Below are 19,154 nucleotides of genomic sequence, written 5' to 3'. Positions count from 1 at the left end.
TCTCCGTGGGCACCGGGCCAGAGCTGAGGGCTGCAGCGCGAGCCCCAAGGAGGCTGCCGGGCCAGACCCCTCGCGAGGAACCGTCTATGCCTCCTGGGTCCTCCCCGCTGGAGGGAAGCCCCGACAGAGGAGGTGGCCTCTGAGCAGCAGGTGAGAGCCCAAGGATGGGGGGCGAGGCCCGGTCTGTGTCTGACAGCGGCCGACCTGCTCCCGGCTTCTAGCCTCCGCATCTGCACGTGCTGAGCTTCGCGCCTGAACACGGCCCCGTCTCCCCGCCAGCCCCAGCCCACCTGCAAAAAACCCTCGTTCAGCCTTCAGAGGACCCGGGGAGCCCACGGCCCGGCATTTCCCCCGCAGACGGAACACACAAGGGCATAAGTACATCTGCGCGAGGATGTTCGCTGCGGCGTTGTTTACCGTGCACAGAACCGAAACCTGCTGTGCTGACATGGAAGAATCTCATTACTATGAGAAAAAGAAAAGTGGGCATTGATACATTATGTATGGCAAGATCTGATTGTGTCAAAAAAACTATATATTTATATAGTCATCCCTCGGTATCCACAGGGGGGTGGGTTCCAGGACCCCGAGGAGAGCAAGATATGGGGACGCTCACGTTCCTTATATAAAATGGCTCAGCATTTGCAAGTAACCTACACACACCTCCCTTGTACTTTAAATCTTCTCTAGTTTACTTAGAACACCGAACCCAATGTAAATGCCATGGAGATGGTTGTTACACCGTATTTAGGGAATGACAAAAAAAAAAAAAAAAAGAAAGAAAGAAAGAAAGTCTGTGCATGTTCAGTACAGACGAAACCACCCATTTTTTCCCCAAATAGTTTTGATCTGTGGTTGGCTGGATTCACAGATGTAGAATCCATGGACACAGAGGGCTGACTGTGTGTGTGTGTGTGTGTGTGTGTGTGTGTGTGTGTGTGTGTGTGTGTGTATGTGTGTGTGTGTGTGCATGCAAGGATACAGACACAGATATATGCACAGATATTGTCTCATGTATACAGAGACTATTTCCAAAGGAGACCCATGGACTGTCGCCAGTTCCTGGGGAGGGGACTGCAGGCTGGAGGTGGCAGGGAGATTGATTTTGCTTTGGGATACTGTCTTGCACTACTGGAAATGTTAAGCATGTCTGAGTATTACTTTTCCAATTAAAAAAAAAACAACAATAAGCTACTTATTTTTAATATTTGGCTATCACCTATGTTAAATGTTCTGCCCCTAAAAGGTAACCGCATCTCCCCTCCAGGGTGTGAAGGCATTCCAGGCATTGCATGCTTCTGTCACCCTTCCCCGGGGGCAGGAGACGTGGTGGCCACGGAGCGTGGCACCTCCAGGGCGCTCAGCAAGTGCTTGAGGAATGAATGACACTGTTAACGCCAACTCGTCCACTTCCACCTTCTAAAGAGCTTTTCATCAGAGCAAGTCCCCGCTCACGGAGCGTGGAAGACTCTGAGCCAGGCAGTTCACACCAAGCATCTCATTTAATTGAGTCAGTCCTCAAGCCTGGTGGAAGGGCAGTAGATGACCCCCTTCACTGGCTGGGGCACCTGTCTCCCGGGTGTCGGGGCTCTGGCTGCTGCCACTCACACCGCCTCTCCTCCAGAGCCTGAGGGGCGGAGAAGCAGCTGCTTTGTGCAGAGCAGGTGGGGCTTGCTCTGTGGTGCTGTCCCCCCCACCCCAGAGCTCCTGCAGGGACCAGGCAGACCCAAGCTCTGGTCACTGAGCCACACCCACACAAGTCCCCACCTTGGGGACTCTCCTTCCAGGAACCCAGCCTGAGGCATTGCTCCTCCTCAAAACCAACAAGGGGACACAGTTTTTTTTAAAAAAAAAAAAAAAAAAAAAAAAAAAAAAAACAGTTGCTGGGAATCTACTGAAACCAAAATCTCTGGGAGTGGGTAGCCTGGGCATGAGGAGTTTGAAAAAGGAAAAGCATAAAGCTAAGGGTAGGAAACAAGATCCCCCCTTCCCCCCCCCGCCAAAAAAAAAGGAATGTTTATTACACCCATTTTACAGATGAGAAAAACTGAGGCTTAAATAAGTGATTTTGCTGTCATCGTTTATGAACTTCAAGTCAAAGAGGCAGATCTGAGCCCTGCTCTGTCGGATCCCAACACGCGCTGATGCTTTGCTCTGCGTCTGCTGCTCAGCTGTCGGGGGCTTAGCCCGGCCGGCACGGAACCCGGTGATTTTAGGGGCTGGCTGGGAGTCGGGCATTCCTACGGGCTTCGCCTGCCTGGTGCAGGCTGCTCAGCCCGGCTCTAAATTTAGAACTGCTAGCGGGGTTAGCAGGAAGCAGGGTCCCTGGGGGCGCTGTCCCACAGCCAGGCGGCCCTGGGGCGCAGAGTGGCGCCTGGGTCCCGCCCAAGGCCAGCCCAGCAGCATGGAGAAAAGCCAGCTCGCAGGCAGGGCTCGGGGGCTTCCCGTCCACCTGTGCAGACAGGAACAACAGGAAAAGCCTGCAGCGGGGGGTGGGGGTGGGGGGGAGTCCCCCAGGGGCGAGGTCCGCCCAGCCTGGCTTCCCTTCTCAATCCATTCGGGGACAGGCACCCCTCCAGCGGGCAGGGCAATGCAGGAAGCATTTGCTGAGCGCCTGCTGTATGCCTGGCCCTGTGTTAGGACCTGAGGAGAAAGATGACCAAGATGCAGACCCTACTCTCAAGAAGTTTTGTTATTCACTCAGTTACCCATGCATTCAGTTCAGCATACATTTATTGAGCACCTACTATATGCCAAGCCCCGTTCTAGGGACAGGAGAAACAAAGGAGTTAAGACACATTCCTATCCTCAAGAAATTTCACTTTTCACCCCTTCATTCAGTTTACCACCTACGAGTTTGCCTCACTTAATGAGCCCCTACTGTGTGCAAGACTTTGTGCTAGGGACGGGAGAGACGAAGACGAACAAGACATGGTCCCCGGTGACAGAAAGTGTCATGCACTCACTCATTCTTTTCCTTCAGTTCTATAAATGATTACTGAGCACCTGCTGTATACCCACTCCGCTGCTAGAGATGTGAAATACTGGTGGAGAGTTCACTTTAGTGGTTCATTTATTCATTCATTCATTCATTCAGTTTGTTGCTGGAAACTCCGGGGTGCCAGTCACCGTGTGCTGTGACAGGGGCGCAAAGATAGGGGCACAGTCGCTGCCCTCAAACAGTCTCACTCATCCATTCATTCTTTCATCCATGCGCCCCATTCATGCATTTATTGAGTGCCTACTATGTGCCAGGAACATGGATGTGCATAAGACAGAATCTCTGCTTTCGAACAGCCATCCTTCCTTCCTTCGCCACTGATGAGTTTGGTTTCTCAAACATATATTGGGCACCTACTGTATATCAGGCCCTGGGAAGGCAGATGAACGAGCCCCAGGCCTAGACCGGAAGGCAGTCACAGACAGACCAGCTCCCAGGTGGGGTGAGCGACCCCCCCCCCCGCCGGGCCCCCGCCAGAGGTCTGCGGCCTGCCCTCCCCACGGGGCTCCAGGGCGGGGACGGTGGGAGGGCGGGCGGGGGCGGGAGGGTCACTCAGCACACCGGAGAGGGAGACCGCCAGGAACAAACACCAAAGGGAGGGTCTGGAGAGCGGGGTGGTGACTCAGACATCCAAATGAGAACCTGCAAGCACTCAAGGAACGTTCTAAGTTTGGAGGAAGAAGGGGGAAAATATTCAGCCCCCATCTTCCGACCGCCGCATCTCCATGCGGAGCCGCCCGCAGCCAGCGCTGCTGACTTCCCGCGGGGGCCCCCTCCCTCCCTCCCGGGCCAAGAGCTTGTCAGGAAAACAACAGGCTTCGGACCCGCCACCCCCGGGCTGTTGAGAGGAGGGAGCTCTGCGTTCTGGAAGCCCTTGGCACGGCGCCCGCCCGCACGCCGTAAGTGCCGGGGGAATGCCGCCTGGCAACGCTGTGCAGCACTGGCATCGAGGTGTGGTGGCTTCCACCCTGGCTGCCAGCCCTTTCCACTCCCAGTGGAGAGGCCGGGTCCTCGTCCTCGGCCCCTGGGACTGCTAGGGCCGCACAGAGCAGCAGCAGGGACGCCACGTGGACTCTGTGGCTGAGTCCTGCGTAAAGGGGGTTGCGGCGTCCGCCCCCTTCACCGCAGCACTCGTTCTGGAGCCCGGAGCCGCCATGCCACGAGGAAGCCCAGGCCGCCAGGGGCGGCCACAAGCGGGTGCCCTGGTCAGCAGTCCCAGAGAAGCCCGGCCTTTGAGTCCTCCTGGCACCAGACGTGTGGGTGAAGAAGCCTGCAGAGGATTCCAGCTCCCAGCTGCTGAGGTCTCCCAGCGGACGCCCGGCCGCGGAACAGCCGCCCCACTGAGCCCTGCCTGGCGTCTGACCCTCAGAATCCCCAGGCATGACAAATGAATGGTGGCCAGTCTGCACTGCTACGCCTTGGAGCGGCTTGTTACGATGAACGATAACTGGCATCACCCCTGCCAGCCTCTGCCCTGCATCGCCTGCAGAATCTGCGAGGGGCTGATAAACCGGAGCAAAACTTCACAAACTGTAGAGTTCTGTGCACATGGGAGCCACTGGCGTCGTCACTTGGGACACGGCAGGGCTCTGCTGCCACCCTGACCCATCTTGACTTGGCAAACCATGACCAAGGCCACCACCCTCCTCGGCCGGCCCGGGAGACGCTGCAGGCTGCTGGGGCTGACCTGAACTCACGCGGCAAGCCGCCACTTTGTCCCCACAACGAGACTCGGGTCATCCCTCCCAGAGGGACGAGCCAGAGGACAAAGGCTGCTTTCACTGGGCCCAGGCCGCTCACGGCAAACAACAGCGGCCCCGACACGCCCCCCGCCCCTCCGGGCAGGGCACCAAGCAGGCCGGGCAGGGCCCAGGCAAGCGGGGGCAGCCCTGGGGCCCAACTAAATCCTTCCCTCCCTGCATCTCGGTCTTCTCTGATCGAGGCCTTCAACAGGGGCAGAGGGGCACTGAGGGCATGTTTGGTAAATTCGATAGAATGTGAAAGGCTAAAAGAGTCATCCCCAGGATGGAGGCCAAATCGTCAACATGAACCAACACAGCGCAGGCTCCAAGGCACGATGAGCCTGGGGTCCGACCTCAGCTCCGCTGCCGACCAGGGCTGTGATTGTCTCCAAGAGACTAAACCTCTCTGCGCCTCGTACTCCTTATCTATAAAATGCAGATGACAACAGCGTCTCCCTTTGGGGGCTGTTGTGAGGGTACCATGAAGCTGTATAAGGCGCTCTCCCTAGCACGACCGGCACAGGCTGATGTGTGCTCCTCCAAAACTCACATGCTGGAGTAGCCCTGGCGCCTAGAATGTGGCTGTGTTTGGAGACGGGGCCTTCAATTCACACAGGCGGTTAAATTATTTAATAAAACGAGGCCTTGGGCTGAGCCTTCATCTGATCTGACTGGTGTCCGTATAAGCAGGGGACTTTGGACACAGAAAGACATCGGGCACACACAGCAAAAGACCCCACGAAGACCCCACGAGAGGACACCCACCTGCAGCCACGGAGAGAGGCCGTGGGAGAAACCAAACCGCTAACTCCTTGGCCTTGGACTTCTGGCCTCCAGTCCTGGGAGGAAATACATTTCCTTTATTTAAGCCAGGGGTCCTCAAACTCTTTTTGCATTAGGTCCTCAAACTTTTTTTGCAAACTTATTTTTTTGCATTAGATCAACATGAACATGCTTCTATTTTATTAATATAAAGTGTTTGATGCAAAATATAACCGTAACATTAAACATCCGCATCCACATTAAACATCGTCCCTCCCTACTTCAGGATTTCTACGTAAAACATCCGGTTTTCTTAAGTCTGCAGAGTTTTCTAATGGTGACAGTTCAGACCAAACTTCTGGACAACCTTCCCATCCACACATCACTGCACCCTTGAAATGTTTTCATTGTATCCTCTGGCCCCCGATCCCAGCGAGAGGAACAGGGACACCCTCACACCCCCATCTCTTCCAGGCCCCCGTGCACACGCCGGTCCAGCTACCTGGGTGCGCCCGTCCCCTCCCGTCCGACTCGGGGACCAAGACCCAGCAGCGCGGGCCCCGCTGGGAGCAGGCGCCCGGGACACACGCACGCCGAGCCAGCTCCGGCTGCATCTCGGCAGAGAAGACGCTGAGTGCAGGGAGGGGCGACGGGTGCAAGGCCCACGGGCAGACCCCACGCCAGCATGCCGGTCCCCAACGCCAACCCTGTCTCAAACATGGACACCACGCCTGCGTCCACTCCGCTCCCCACCCCCACATCGGAGTCCCCCGTCAGCTCTGGCAAGTCCCCGTGCCCACCGGTGATGGAAGCGGGCGGCAGTGTGGGCATTCCCTGTGAGGTCTGAACTCTGATCTTTTCCTTTTGCTAAAAACTCTTTCCTAAGGAGGCCAGCTGGGTCAGGCTGACAAACCGTAAATTCCTACTAAGCAGCTTTTGTTAACCAAATAAAGCAGTGGTTTACTTCCCAACCTGATTCTGGTATGGCATTAACATCACCTAAAAGATAGGAAGCCCCTGTCTTAACTCAAGCATCCTAGCAGATGCCTATTCATAAATTTAAAATATCTTAACTCAAGCATCCTAGCAGGCGCCTATTGTAAATTTAAAACGTCCTCCTGTCTGGACCTCCCAGAGTGCTCACACCCTTATCTTAAAGTAAGCATATCCTTTCTGGTCTTCTAGATAAAGTCTAACTCTCTCAGCCAATTGCCAGCCAAAGAATCTTTAAACCCACCTATAACCTGTAAGCCCCCGCTTCGAGATGTCCCACCTTTTTGGGCCAAACCAATGTATGCCTCTCATGTATTGATTTGTGACTTTGCCTGTAACCCCCGTCTCTCTGAAAATGTATAAAACTGAACTGTGGCCCAGCCACAGCGAGTCCACTTGCCCAAGGCCTCTTGGCAGTGGCTCCAGGTCATGGTCCTCAAATTTGGCTCAAAATAAATCTCTTTAAAATTATTTTTCAGAGTTTGGCTTTTTTCCGTCAACACCTGCCTCGAGCCTCTGGTTCCTCCGTGTCCGGCGGTCCGGAGCCGGGCTCGCTACCAAAACTGCAAGTGCGGCTGCCCGCCAGGCTCCGTGGTTCTAGGCTGCTGCACGCACGGCTCGCTCGGCCTTCTCCACGCCCCACCGCGCTCCCTCCCGTGCTGCGCGTCCCGGAGGCTCTGGCGCAGCTGTCGGACGCGTCAGCATCCTCGTTTGTAACGGCAGGGCGGTGGGAGCGCCTGCCCCGCTGGGCTGCCCAGGGGCTCGCACCCACTCGGGGCCGGGGCGGTGGAGCCCCGTGCCTGCCGTCTTTCAAAAGGAGAGGAAACGATGGCCACGAAACGTACCAAAAACGCTCAACATCACTAATCATTAGAGAAATGCAACTTAAAGCCACAAGGAGACTCCACTTTATCCCTGTCGGAATGGCCATTAATGAAAAGTCAAAAAAAAAAAAAAAAACCAAAAAAAAAAAAAAAAAACAACAGATGCTGGCATGGATGTGGTGAAAAGTGCACTGCTGGCGGGAATGCACACTAGTGCAACCTCTGTAGAAAACGGTACAGAGAGTTCTCAGAGAACTAGAAGAAGACCTACTATTGGATCCAGCAATCCCACTACTGGGAATCTGCCCAGTGGAAAAGAAGTCGCTTCATAAAAAAGACCCCCGCACCGGCATGTTTATCACAGCACAATTCTGCAGTTGCAAAGACGGAACCAACCTAGGTGCTGGACGACCCGTGAGTGGATAAAGAAAATGTGGTATGTATGCACCGTGAAATACTGCTCGGCCGACAAGAAGAATGGCATAACGTCTTTGGCAGCAGCCAGGAGGGAACTGGAGGCCATCATTCTAAGAAAAGCAACCCGGGAACAAACAAACAAACAAAAAAAGCAAGTTCTCACAAGTGAGAGCTAAGCAGTGGGTGTGCGTGGTCACGTGGGGCGGCTTAATGGACACTGGGGACTCGGAAGTGGAAGGGGGTCGTGGCATGAATATTCACCTTTGGGGTGCAACGTACAGTATCCAGGTGACAGGCATATTAAAAGTCTACTGTAGAGGCTCTATGCGATTCATCCATGTCACAAAGGAACCCCGTGTACCTCCAAATCGACTTAAATTTAAAAGAAAACAGAATAAAAACTAACTAGAGAAGCCCTTGTTCAGTAAGAGCAACTTCTTGCATGGCCCTTCATGTTCAGATAAAATCGCTCATCAAATAAACTTCCAGGAGCATAATAAAGGAGAAAAAAAAAAAAAAGGCAGCTGTCCATCAAGGCGCTGTGCTGGAACAGGGGCGCCCTCTAGTGTCTCAATCCGGAAATCGTTCTGCCGGCGACTTGGGCGTTGTGGGTTTGAAAGTATCACTAACACCCTTGGGTAGGAAGGCGAGAAAACAGCAGTTGCCATCTATTAAGCGCCTACTCAGAGAACGATGCAGACTGTTTCCGTGGAGATCATGACTGCTGGGGGCGGTGACAGGCTGGCAGGGGGGCGGGTACAGCCCGGTAAACAGATGGCAACAAAGCCTGGCGAGAAGACAGCCGAGCGAACCGCACTCAGACGTTGTTCCATCAAAAACTCTGGCCGTGGAGCGGGAGGCGGGGGCAGGGAGCCCGGCAACCACATCGAAAACCAAAGCGGGGTTCCCGTCACCCCGAGAGGACTTGGGCACCGCCACAGCCCTGCAGGGAGGGGTCTGCACGGGCCGGGGGCCGCGCCCACAGCACAGGAAGAAGGTCCTCCTCGGGGTCTCTGGGCTGCTTGGCACCTTCCTGGAGAATCCATCAGAAGTCCCCGTGGGTCTCACGCCCCTCAGGCCACCGTGGCTGCAGGGCCACCACGGACGCCCGAGACTCCCCAGCAGTCCCCACTACGCCCAGGCACCCTTGCTCTGCTGACACGGGGCAGTGGAAGCCTGCCCAGAGCCGGCCTCGCTGGCCTTGGGGCGGGCTGCAAAGGCAGCAGGAGGTGACGGTCCCTGCCATCTCATGGGAGCCCTCCCCAGCACCCGCCCCCCACCAAATGAACCCCTAGATGTGGCACGCCCACTCCAAGTCCATCCCGCTGTCAAGGACACAAGTGCCCCTTGTCTTAGCCAGTCCTCAGCACAGTTCTTCAACGGGGGGCTGACCACCCTCATTTACAGATAGGGAGACCGAGGCCCAGCACGGCGATGTGACTTGTCAACAGCCACACAGCCAGCGACAGTTACAGCCGGGATGCCAGGCCAGGGCTCTCTCCCTGCAGAGCTCCACTCGGCCCGGTGCAACGCCCTTCTGCCAGCCCCCTCACCCCCTGCTCACAAGGCCTGAATGCATAAGCAGCTTTCCTACAGGCTGGTGAATCACCTCGATCCTGGGCCTCAGTTTCCCCATCAGGGAAGCCGCAAGATCAGACTCCATGAGGCGGTTAAAATGAAATAGAAGGAGGCTTAGGTTCAGATACAAGCTCCAACACTTCCTAGACAGGGACCTTGGATGAGCTGCCTAAATCTCTCTGGGCCTCAGTTTCCCTAACTGCAAAGTGGGGGTAAGGATGAGATCTACCCACAGGGGTTCTGGTTAGGACACAACGAGACACCTACGAAAAGCACGTAGCACAGTGAATGCCCAGTAGGAACGGTGGTGGTGGTGGTGGTGACTACCATCAGTATTAATTGTTAATTGTCATTCTTGCTATTGCTGGAATCAACACACCCAGGTAAACAGCTTGACCCAATGTCCCAGCAGGGCCACAGGCCCTGGGCCTGGCTGGCTGGGTTATCTCCGCAGCGAAGGAGATTAAGTAACTTGCAACAGCGTGGCAGAGGCGGCCACCAGCTGTGGACGGATTCGAGTGATTTGAAGCAGAAACTTAATCTCCCTCCCCCACTACCCAGCTGACGCTGGGCCGGAACAGGGCTCCACAGCGAGGGTGGTTTCTCCCCCTCGAGCAGAAATGCAGCTACCCCGGAAGGCTCAGGCCACCAAGAGGAAGCCACCAACATCCCACCAACCAATGGCAACTTCACAGAAGACCTGCGACAGCCCGAGGGTGGCCCCACTTCCGAGAAGCTGACACGGGACATGACCTGAAGTATGAACAAGGACCGGAGGCCGAGAACGACGGTGCACGTGGCAAACACCTGGGACCCACCTAAACGTCCAAGCACAAGGGACTGGCTGAGAAACCAAGGCCGAGCACGAGCGGGAATATGGAACATCTCTTATGCATCACGTTTACAGAGCGTCTCCAAATGGCACGGCAGCTGTTCACGCCACCCGTGCACAGCACGCAGGTAGGGGGCCCTGCTCACGCGCGAAACCTCGAGTGGCGAAATGCAGGTGGGCCCCGGATGGGATCCTGGAACAGAGAAAGGACGGGAGCGAACACAGCTGGTGGGGCGGGGTGGAACAGGGTTCCCCAGCCTTGGCGAGTGAGGTCTCCGCCGCCATCATTCTTGGTGGTGCTGAGCGGAGGCGTGGGGGCCGTCCTGCGCCCTGTAGCGTGCTGACCCCCACCCACCCGATGCCGGCAGCACCCCCAGACTCAGGCCCACTCCGGAATTTGGTCCGGAGGTTGGTTAGTATCGGCGCGCCCCTGTTAATTTCTTACTTTGGATGAATGAACCACGGTTACGGTAAGATGTTAACATGAACGGAACTGGGTGAACTGCCCTTGCAATTTTTCTATTAAATCTAAGAGTATTCTAAAGTTAGTCACTATTGGAAAACAATTATGAAGGTTTCTCAAGAAATTGAAAATAGACCCCGCAATCCCTCTTCTGGGTGTACCCTCAGAGGAAATGAAACGGGTGCCCCATACACACATCCGCACGCCCACGGCCACCGCAGCCTGCCCACGACAGCCACGCCGTGCGAACAATCCAAGCCTCCAGCAACGGATGAACAGATGAGGAAATCGTGGCATTTACGTAAACAATGGAGAATATTATTCAGCCTCAAAAAGGTAGAAGATCCCGTCATTTGGGACCACGTGGATCAACCTGGAGGACATTATGCACAGAAAGAAGCCAGGCACAGAAAGACAAACGCTGCATGATCTCACGTCTGGAATCGAATGAGGTCGGACACATAGAAACAGAGTAGAATAGAATGGTGGTGAGCAGGGACAGGGAGGTGGCAGGGGACGGGGTGAAGAGAAGATGATGGCCAGAGGGTACAAAGTTGCGGTTATGTAGGATGAACATGTCTAGAGATGCAACATACTGACCACAGTTAAAAGTATTGCATGCTGGAAATTTGCAAAGAGTAGATTTCAGGCCCTCTCCAACCATTTTAATAAAAACGTAACTGCATAACATGTAGCTAGGTTAATCTGCTCAGCTGTAGCAATCATGTCGCTATGTATATGCATATCAAAACACCAAGTTGTGTGCTTTAAATATACACGATGTCTTTAACGTTTATATAAAAGTTCAGGGCAACCAAGAATGTTGCGGGGCATTGCCTTAGACGCGGCGGTCAGGGAAGATCTCGGCGGAGAGATGGCCTGGCAGAGCCCTGAGGTCGGGAGGAGGGGCCCGCACAGAGGAACTGGTTGAAGGCCTGTTCTCAGCTGCACGAGGCTATGGGGTGGCTCAGCCGGCCCCCCCCACTTTGGCTCTGCGCGAGAGCTGTGGTGAGCTGGTCCCTCTGAATCGGGCAGTGGCTTCCTGGGAAACAGGAGAAGCCACCTTCTCCGGGCAGCTTTCAGGTTTCAGAAACAAACCAGAGATTTCACTGTTTGGGAATCGTCCCAACCAGTAAATGAGGCAGCTGGCGCGTCCCCATTTTGCAGATGCAGAAGCTGAGGCTGAGGACGCTGAAGTGGACTGCCCGGGGCCGCACGGCTTCGCCACAAGGAGAGTCAAAGCCTGTGGGTTTAGCATGTCCCCAAGCGTCGGTGGGAGCTCAGGCAGCAAGGGTTTGCAGCCCAACGGTGCGGGCACCGCGCTGATCCGAGACCCTGGTCTTGCTGCCCGGGGCCAGGCTGTCTTCAGTGGCTCGGGGGGACGGAGAAATTGCGGGTAATCTGCAAAGCGGGTGACACCAAGTAGAAATCTCTCCCAGCATCACATCCAGAAAAGACGTTCTACCCTGCCTCACCACATCTCCCCAGATGGTCAGATGGAGAAACTGAGGCCTGGAGAAGACAGACTTGCCCAGGGTCACATAGGGAGTTGAGGCAAAGCCAGGGGACAAGCCGTGACTCTGTCTTCTCCACAAAGACCCCCTGCGGGGCCGAGAGCGTCCTCCCCCCAGCCCCCCCGGCCAGGCCGGGTTTGCGCCTGTTGCCGACCCTGCCGGGGCACGCCGTGTGCTCCCCCTCCTTCTCACCCCCGCCCGGCCCTTCGCACATGCGATCCCCTCTGCCCGGCACACGCTTCCCCCAGCCTCTCCCCCAGCATCACCTGCCAGCTCCGACGACTCTCAGCGCCAGCCTCTCTGGGGACACTCTCTTGGCCCCGTGCCCCCGCGACACCACGCCCCCGAAGCCCCGTGCACCGCTCCTGCGGCAAAACACGCGGTGTCTCCGCTCCGGTCCCCTGCTTGAGGTCTGTGTCCCCACCGGGCTGTGAGTCACACAGGGCAGGGGACATGTGTTTGCCTTGCCCGCCCGGTATTCCGAGCACGCGGATTCCAGCCCCCGCCGCTGCCGGGCAGTGCGTGTTGCACGGACACGCGACTGTAGCCGTTGGTTTATGTGCTCGGCGCCCACACCCGGCTTTAAGCTCCTAGGGACGGGGCCGTGTCTCAGTGGCTCTGCAGCCCCGCACCGAGCCCAGAGCCTGACACACAGCCGGGCACACGGGGGACCACAGAATTCAAAAGCACAAACGATTCTGGGAGACTTGCCAGCTTTGTGCTCTCCCGGATTCCAGAGTTTTCTACCATGTACGGATGTGATTTTTGCAATTTAAAAAAAAAAAAAAAAAACCCGAATCGATCAAGGAATGTTGCCTTAAGTTCGCGCTATGAGAACGTTCCAAGGCCGACAGGCGGAGGGCACAGCCCAGGAGGGCCTGCCGCTTTTCAATTGCCCCGGAGGACGCGGGAGGGAGGGCGACGCCGGGGGAGAGGCGGCCGAAAGACCATGTTTCCTAAAGTTGTATTTTTAGGAGCTCTGGAAAATTCCCTGGGTGAGAAGGCATTTGAAGTATTTGCAAACATTCAGCGGGGGGGGGGGGGGGGGGGAATAGTATCTCCCAAGACTTTCCCCTTCTGGGCATTTCAACCCAGTGGCAAATATTCTGGACAATTCTGAGACCGGCCCATGACAATCCCTCGATGAGCCCCTCTGTTCGCAGAGCCCTGGGGAACGCCACACACCCAGCCCTTAGCGTCACAGATGAGGAGACGGGAACCAGAGAGGGGAAGCAACTTGCCCAGGATCACACAGCAAATCGGTCTCGAGGGGCAAAAACCAGATTTGAAAGGCTCTTTATACCCCACACAAAGCACTTCCACACACGGGTTCCCGACGGTGGCATTTCCACCAGAAAAAAGGGTTTGGCTTTCTTTCTCCTTTCTATAGAAGGGAGAGAGTGCAATGTGGGGTTCCAAGTTTTACTTTTGCTGAGTAAGTTCAGAGAAAGGAAAACAAAATCCATTATTTTTCATCTCATAAAAGACATTTTCACAAGGTCTCACACCCACACAAAGGCAAGAGGGATGTAATTTCAGAACAAAGAATAGTCCTTTAAAGCACGGGCATGTGGCTCTCTGAAAAACTCACTGGCGCGCGGTCCTCGTTTTTCTTGTCTTGCTGGGAGCTCTCGGGGCTGATCCGCAGGCCCGCTCAGCCCGGGCTCCTCCTGCCCGCGCCCGCCTCGCCCTCTCCCCCGCGCCCTCCTCCTGTAACCACTGCAGGGGCCCAGAGGAAACAGAGGACTGCCAACCAGACGGGGCCAGAAAGCAAAGCTGGCGTGGAGCGGGGGGAGAGAAAGAGACGTCGCCGTCCCGGAGCCCGCACTCACCCAGAGGCGCCGCAGCAGCTTCAGCAGGCCGGGGCAGTAGTAGTGCTCCATTTCTGGTGCGGGGCCACACCCTGAGCACCGCGCGCCCCCAGCTCTCCTCTGGCGGGCGGCTCTTCCCGCCCGGCTAGTCAGCCGGAGTCAAGTTCGAGGCGGCATGAATCATTCAGAGGCCGGCTGGCGGCCGGGGCCGGGCAGGCAGCCCGCTAATGGCCACTGCTGCCTTCGGGGAGGAGGGACTCCTGAGCGCCGCCCTGAGCAGCTCCGTGGCTGGTCCAGCTGGGCGGGTCCAGGGCTGTCCCCTGCGGGACCGGCGGCCGGGACCCCCACCCTGCCCGGGAGCCTGCGGCGTGGAAGCGGCTTCACTTGTGCGGCAAGAAGAGCGAAGATGAAGCCCAGGAACCGAGTGTGCAAGAGAGTGTGAGTGTGTGTGCTCATGTGCTTTCAGGCAGGTGTTTGTGCACGTGTGCAAGCACGTGTGTGTGCAAGCACGTGTGTGTACACGCACGTGTGTGTACACGCACGTGTGCAAGAACTGTGCGTGTGTGCAAGGATGTGCGTGTGCAAGCACACGTGTGTGCGAACACGTGTGCAATGACGTGTGCATGTGTGCAAGCACGTGTGCAAGGACAAGTGCACGTGTGCAAGGACGTGTGTGTGCAAGCACGTGTGTGCGAACACGTGTACAAGGATGTGTGCAAGGACGTGTGCGTGTGTGTAAGGATGTGTGTGTTCAAATATGTGTGTGTGCAAGGAAGTGTGCATGTATGTGCAAGGACGCATGCGTGTGTGCAAGTACATGTGTGTGCAAGTACGTGTGTGCAAGGATGTGTGTGTACAAGTACATGTGCATGGGTGCACACAAGAGTTCTGGTCGTGCCTTGTGCACGTGTGAGCACACACAGTGTGCCGTGCGAGCGTGTGACCGTGTGCTCGTGCGTGTGAGCACGAGCGTGTGTGCTTCCTCTCCCCCGATACCACACGCGGAGAGGGAGGCCCGCCACCCGGACAGGGAAGGAAATAAGCAACTCAGGGTCACGCCAGTCCACACGGCGCCTCCGACATCAGTAACGTCCCTTTGGACCGCCGCTGAGCTCCTGGGCCCCCCACCCCCGGAAGGAGGGCCTGCTTATCCTCATTTTACAGAGAGGGAAACTGAGGCCCGGGGCGAAGGTGAGGGATTTAGCCAAGGTCACACGGCGAGTGGGTAACTAAGCCAAGGCTGGAACCCAGCCCCCACCGTGAGTCCTGGTCCGCCCGCTGCCATGGACGCCTGCCCGGCGCACGGGCGCCAAGGGACGGAGGGACCAGCCCCGGGGCCACCAGCTGCAGGTGCACTAGGGGTGAGGGGAGCTCCAGTGTTTAGAGATCGAAAATGCAAATGACAGCGCACCTAGGGCCGACCGCAGGCCACCCTTCTCCAGTGTCTGCTGCAAAAACAGCGTGACCTTGGTGAGTCGCCGCTTTCCGCCCCTCAGTCGCCCCTTCTGTGAAACGGGCTGGACTGTCCCCCGGTCGCAGGGATGGGCGTGTGGCGTGGTCGAATGACACCACGTGTCTGGCTTAGCTCTCCAGCAACATCTCGAAGGCAGCGTCAGCAGCCCGCTGTCCGGAGGAGGAAACTGAAGCCCAGAGAGACAGAAGGAGCTGCCTGCGGTGACCGCCGGCCACCGAGCAGTGAGGAGGGGACACCAGCCCAGGCTGTGTCCCCGGCGCCCTGCTCAGCACCAGCCCCGGCCCTGGCGAGCCACAGCCCAGACTGCGCACCGAGCACTGGACAAAGGAGCCGGGCTGCCGCAGGGGCGTTGGAGGGGGTGAGGCGGCGGGAGGGGCAGGCACGCCCAGGCCCCAGCCGGAGCTCTGCCCGCCACCCACTGGGACACCCTGAGCCCGTCCCTGCTGCACACCCGGGCCCCACGGCCCCGCGCCCACACAGTGGCTCACAGGAAACCCCACCTGAGCACGGGAGGCGGGCGCTGGGCGCCAGGGAAACCACGGGCCAGCTTCAAAGCTGTCCCCGGGCAGACTGGGGTCTCCGCAGCTCTCGGCCGATGGCCAGCCCGGCTCGGGTCCCCATGGCGGCAGAGCCAGGGGCGGGCGGCGTGGCCGGTGGTGCGGCCAGAACTCTGCGTCCTGCCGGCCGGCCGAACTTGCAGCCCGAGGCCCGGGCCTCTGCCCCCAGGCACGCTTCCGATTGAGTGCTGTTTCTTGGGGGGCGAGAGGGGAGGTGGGGGGCACGGTTTCATTTGACTAGGCGGAGACCTGCTCGTGGCGAGGCTGTGGGACTCCCGGCCCACAGCCCCGCATTCCTGCCCGGGGACGAGGGCAGGCCGCCTGGCCCCCATCCCTCCCCTCCCCGCAGCGCGAGCACCTGAAATCGGACTCTCCAAGAGCCCAGGCAGCCCGCCCGTTCCTCACGCCCTCCCTGTGGACCTACTGTGTGCCCGGCCCTGCCTCAGGAGCTGACACTACCCGTGCAGGCCAGCAGCCCCACTTCTTGGCTCGGCCTTCCATGCCCTCTGCCACAGGGCTGCGGCCTCCCGTCCCGGTGAAACCCGTCCTCCACGCTGTGTGGAGGCCCAGCCCCGTCCTTCCTCCCCGCGGGGACAAGCGCCTTTGAAGCCCAGTGCGGACGGCGGGAAGGAGCCACCCAGCCCCATCTTCAGGTGCAGCAAGAGGTTTTGGGGATGAGAGCCGGGCCTCCGCCGGGGCCGGGAGCTCCCCACGGGCGGGGCGGGCCGGGGGTCCCAGGGCCCGGCCCAGCGCTAAGCAGGGGCTCTGCAGCCCCTCCCCGGGAAGCAGAGAATCTCCAGCTCTCCCCGCAGCAGCGCTGCTCACAGAGAAATCGCCCAGGATCCTGGCACCAAGCGCACAGCAAGCGCAGGCCTGCTGTGTGCATGGCCCCGGGTCAGCCAGCACAGGGGCCCACGGAAGCCAAACGCGTGCCCCTGTCTTCACACAGCTCACCCTCCCCCAAAAGGTCAGGGCGCAGACAGTGCAAAAGGCTATCCAGAGGGGAAACTGAGACCCAGGGAGGGATGCCAAGTCCCACAGAGGCAGCCCTGGGTACAGGGGAAGGAAGGGTCTGGGTGGAGTCCGATTGCCTTGTCCCAACGCTAGCTAGCTGTGTGACATTGGGCTGGTTATTTACCCTCTCTGTACCCCGGTTCCTCCATGTAAGATAAGGGTGATACAGTGCCCGTCCCACAGGTCACCAGAGGGCATGAAGAAGGCAACACACGGCAAGGGCTCAGATCCCGTGCACAGGAGGGGCGCAAACGCCTTAGCTGTCACTGCCTGGTGGCAATCGACCCCAGCCACCATTGCCGGCAGGGCATCAGGGAGGGGTCATCTGTCCCGGACAGGACATCTCCGAGCCTCCCCCGGGACAGAGCCGACCCGCAGGGGCCTGGGGGTGCTATCCACTGGAGGACGTTTGAAATCACTTAAAACACACAACTGGGGGAAAATAGGGGGGGCAGCACGCTTTTCACCCTTTCGGCGCCAGCCTGGCTGGGCAGCTGCCCTGCAAGCCCGTCAGTCAGCTGTCCCCAGCACATGGGGGGGCAAGGAAGAGAAGTCCCAGCAACAGGGAGGGGCCCCGCCCAACGCTAAACACGAAGCCTGACGCTGGCGGAGGAGGCCAGACACCGCAAAGGCATTGACAGGAAGCGTCGTCCACTTCCGGGACGGGGGAGCCTAGGGACAGCAGGCAGATGAGCGGTTGCCGGGGGCGGGGAGGGGGCGGGGAGGGCCTGTTAGCAGGTACAGGGTTTCTTCCTGGGTGACGACAATGTTCTGGGTCAGAGCTGGACAACTTCGTAAATGTGCTAGATAGTGTTAAATTGTACGCCTAACACAAGTGAATGTTACAGTGTGCAAACTGCATCTCGGTAAGCTATCGGAGGAGGAGGAGGAGGAGGAAGAGAGGAGGGGGAGGGGCAGTCAGGCAATAGACAGGGGAAAGAGGGGGGCAGCAAGACAGCGGCCCCTCCGCCCCCGGGCACTGACACGACCCAGCTGGCGACCCTTGACTGAGCCCCCTACAAGGAGCCAGGGGCTGAGCTGTCAAGAGCAGGATTTGCACGCAGGCCCGCGTCAAACCCCAGCTCCGGTCCTGCTAGGTGACATCACCCTGGACAACCTCCTCCTTCTCCTCCTCTCGGTGCCTTGGCTTCTTCAGATGTAAACTGAGGCTGATGATGACAGCACCAGGCCTGGCATGGTGGCTCACGCCTATAATCCCAGCACTGTGAAAGGCCAAGGCAGGAGGGTGGCTTGAGGTCAGGAGTTTTGAGACCAGCCTGGGCAACGCAGCAAGACCCCTGTGTCTCTACCAAAAAAAAAAAACCAGAAAAACTAGCCCCGGGCCTGGTGGCGCATGCCTGTAGTCCCAGCTACTCGGGAGGCTGGGGCAGGAGGATTGCTTGAGCCCAGGAGTTTGGGGTTGCTGTGAGCTATGGTGATGCCACTGTACTCTAGCCTGGGTGAGAGAGATCCTGTCTCAGAAAAATAAATAAATAAAAATTTTAAAAACCACACACACACACACGCAACAAAACCAAAAACAATAATGACAATAATTTCCTCCCTGGAAGGGCTGTCATGAGGGAGAGGTAAGAAGATATAAGAAAAGCACCTGACACATGGCAAGTGCTCAATCAAGGAAAGCGTTGAGGAGTTAGGTGTGCAGAGGTAGGGACATGAGTGAGGTAGAATGAGGCAGGAATCCTGCCCTCGGGGAGCTCACAGTCTACGGCAGAGAAGGGCTTGGGCATAAGTTACAGTGCTTGAGGCTACACATCTCAGAACAGAGGAATTCACATGAAAGGGTGCAACCCAGGGAGGCTTCCTGAAGGAAGTGGCGTGACTCTGAGGCTTGAAATGTGACAAACTATTCCTGTTCTTAAGAGACCCTGAGTTCGAGTACAGGAATCAGCATCTCTATGAATACATCTGCTTAGGTCAGAAATGCTGTTTCTCTGTCCATAAGGTTCTCATTATGGGCTAGCCATACCCCGGATACATGTGTCCCCACATTCCTTTCAAGAAATAAAACAAAAACAATTTTTTTTCCCTAAAAATAGATTATTTTTTCAGAAGAGAAACATCATTAGTGCAGATAAATGGGGCAGCCAGGGCTGGGAAGGCTGCAGAGGGACTTCCCAAGCTCAGCTGGACAGCTCTGATGTCAGGCTC

At 57.4% G+C, this 19,154-nt stretch overlaps 1 protein-coding gene across 2 annotated transcripts in view; it reads right to left on the bottom strand.

Annotated features, from left to right (window-relative positions):
* The window catches only part of KIAA1671 (KIAA1671 ortholog), a 186,192-nt gene that overhangs the window by 78,884 nt on the left and 88,154 nt on the right, over positions 1 to 19,154 (bottom strand). The window contains exon 1 of one of the 2 annotated variants that reach the window (XM_075996651.1): positions 13,959 to 14,461. The exons of the other annotated variant lie outside the window; for it this stretch is intronic. Within the exon in view, the coding sequence (XP_075852766.1) occupies positions 13,959 to 14,009 (51 nt within the window). The 5' untranslated portion in view covers positions 14,010 to 14,461. Of the gene's footprint in view, positions 1 to 13,958; positions 14,462 to 19,154 lie in introns of those variants that run through there. 2 annotated transcript variants of the gene reach the window in all.

Source organism: Microcebus murinus, chromosome 22 (genome assembly GCF_040939455.1).
Source record: "Microcebus murinus isolate Inina chromosome 22, M.murinus_Inina_mat1.0, whole genome shotgun sequence".
Classification (NCBI taxonomy): domain Eukaryota; kingdom Metazoa; phylum Chordata; class Mammalia; order Primates; family Cheirogaleidae; genus Microcebus; species Microcebus murinus.
Note: the sequence above shows the minus strand (reverse complement) of the source record. Positions and strands in the feature narration are given on the sequence as shown.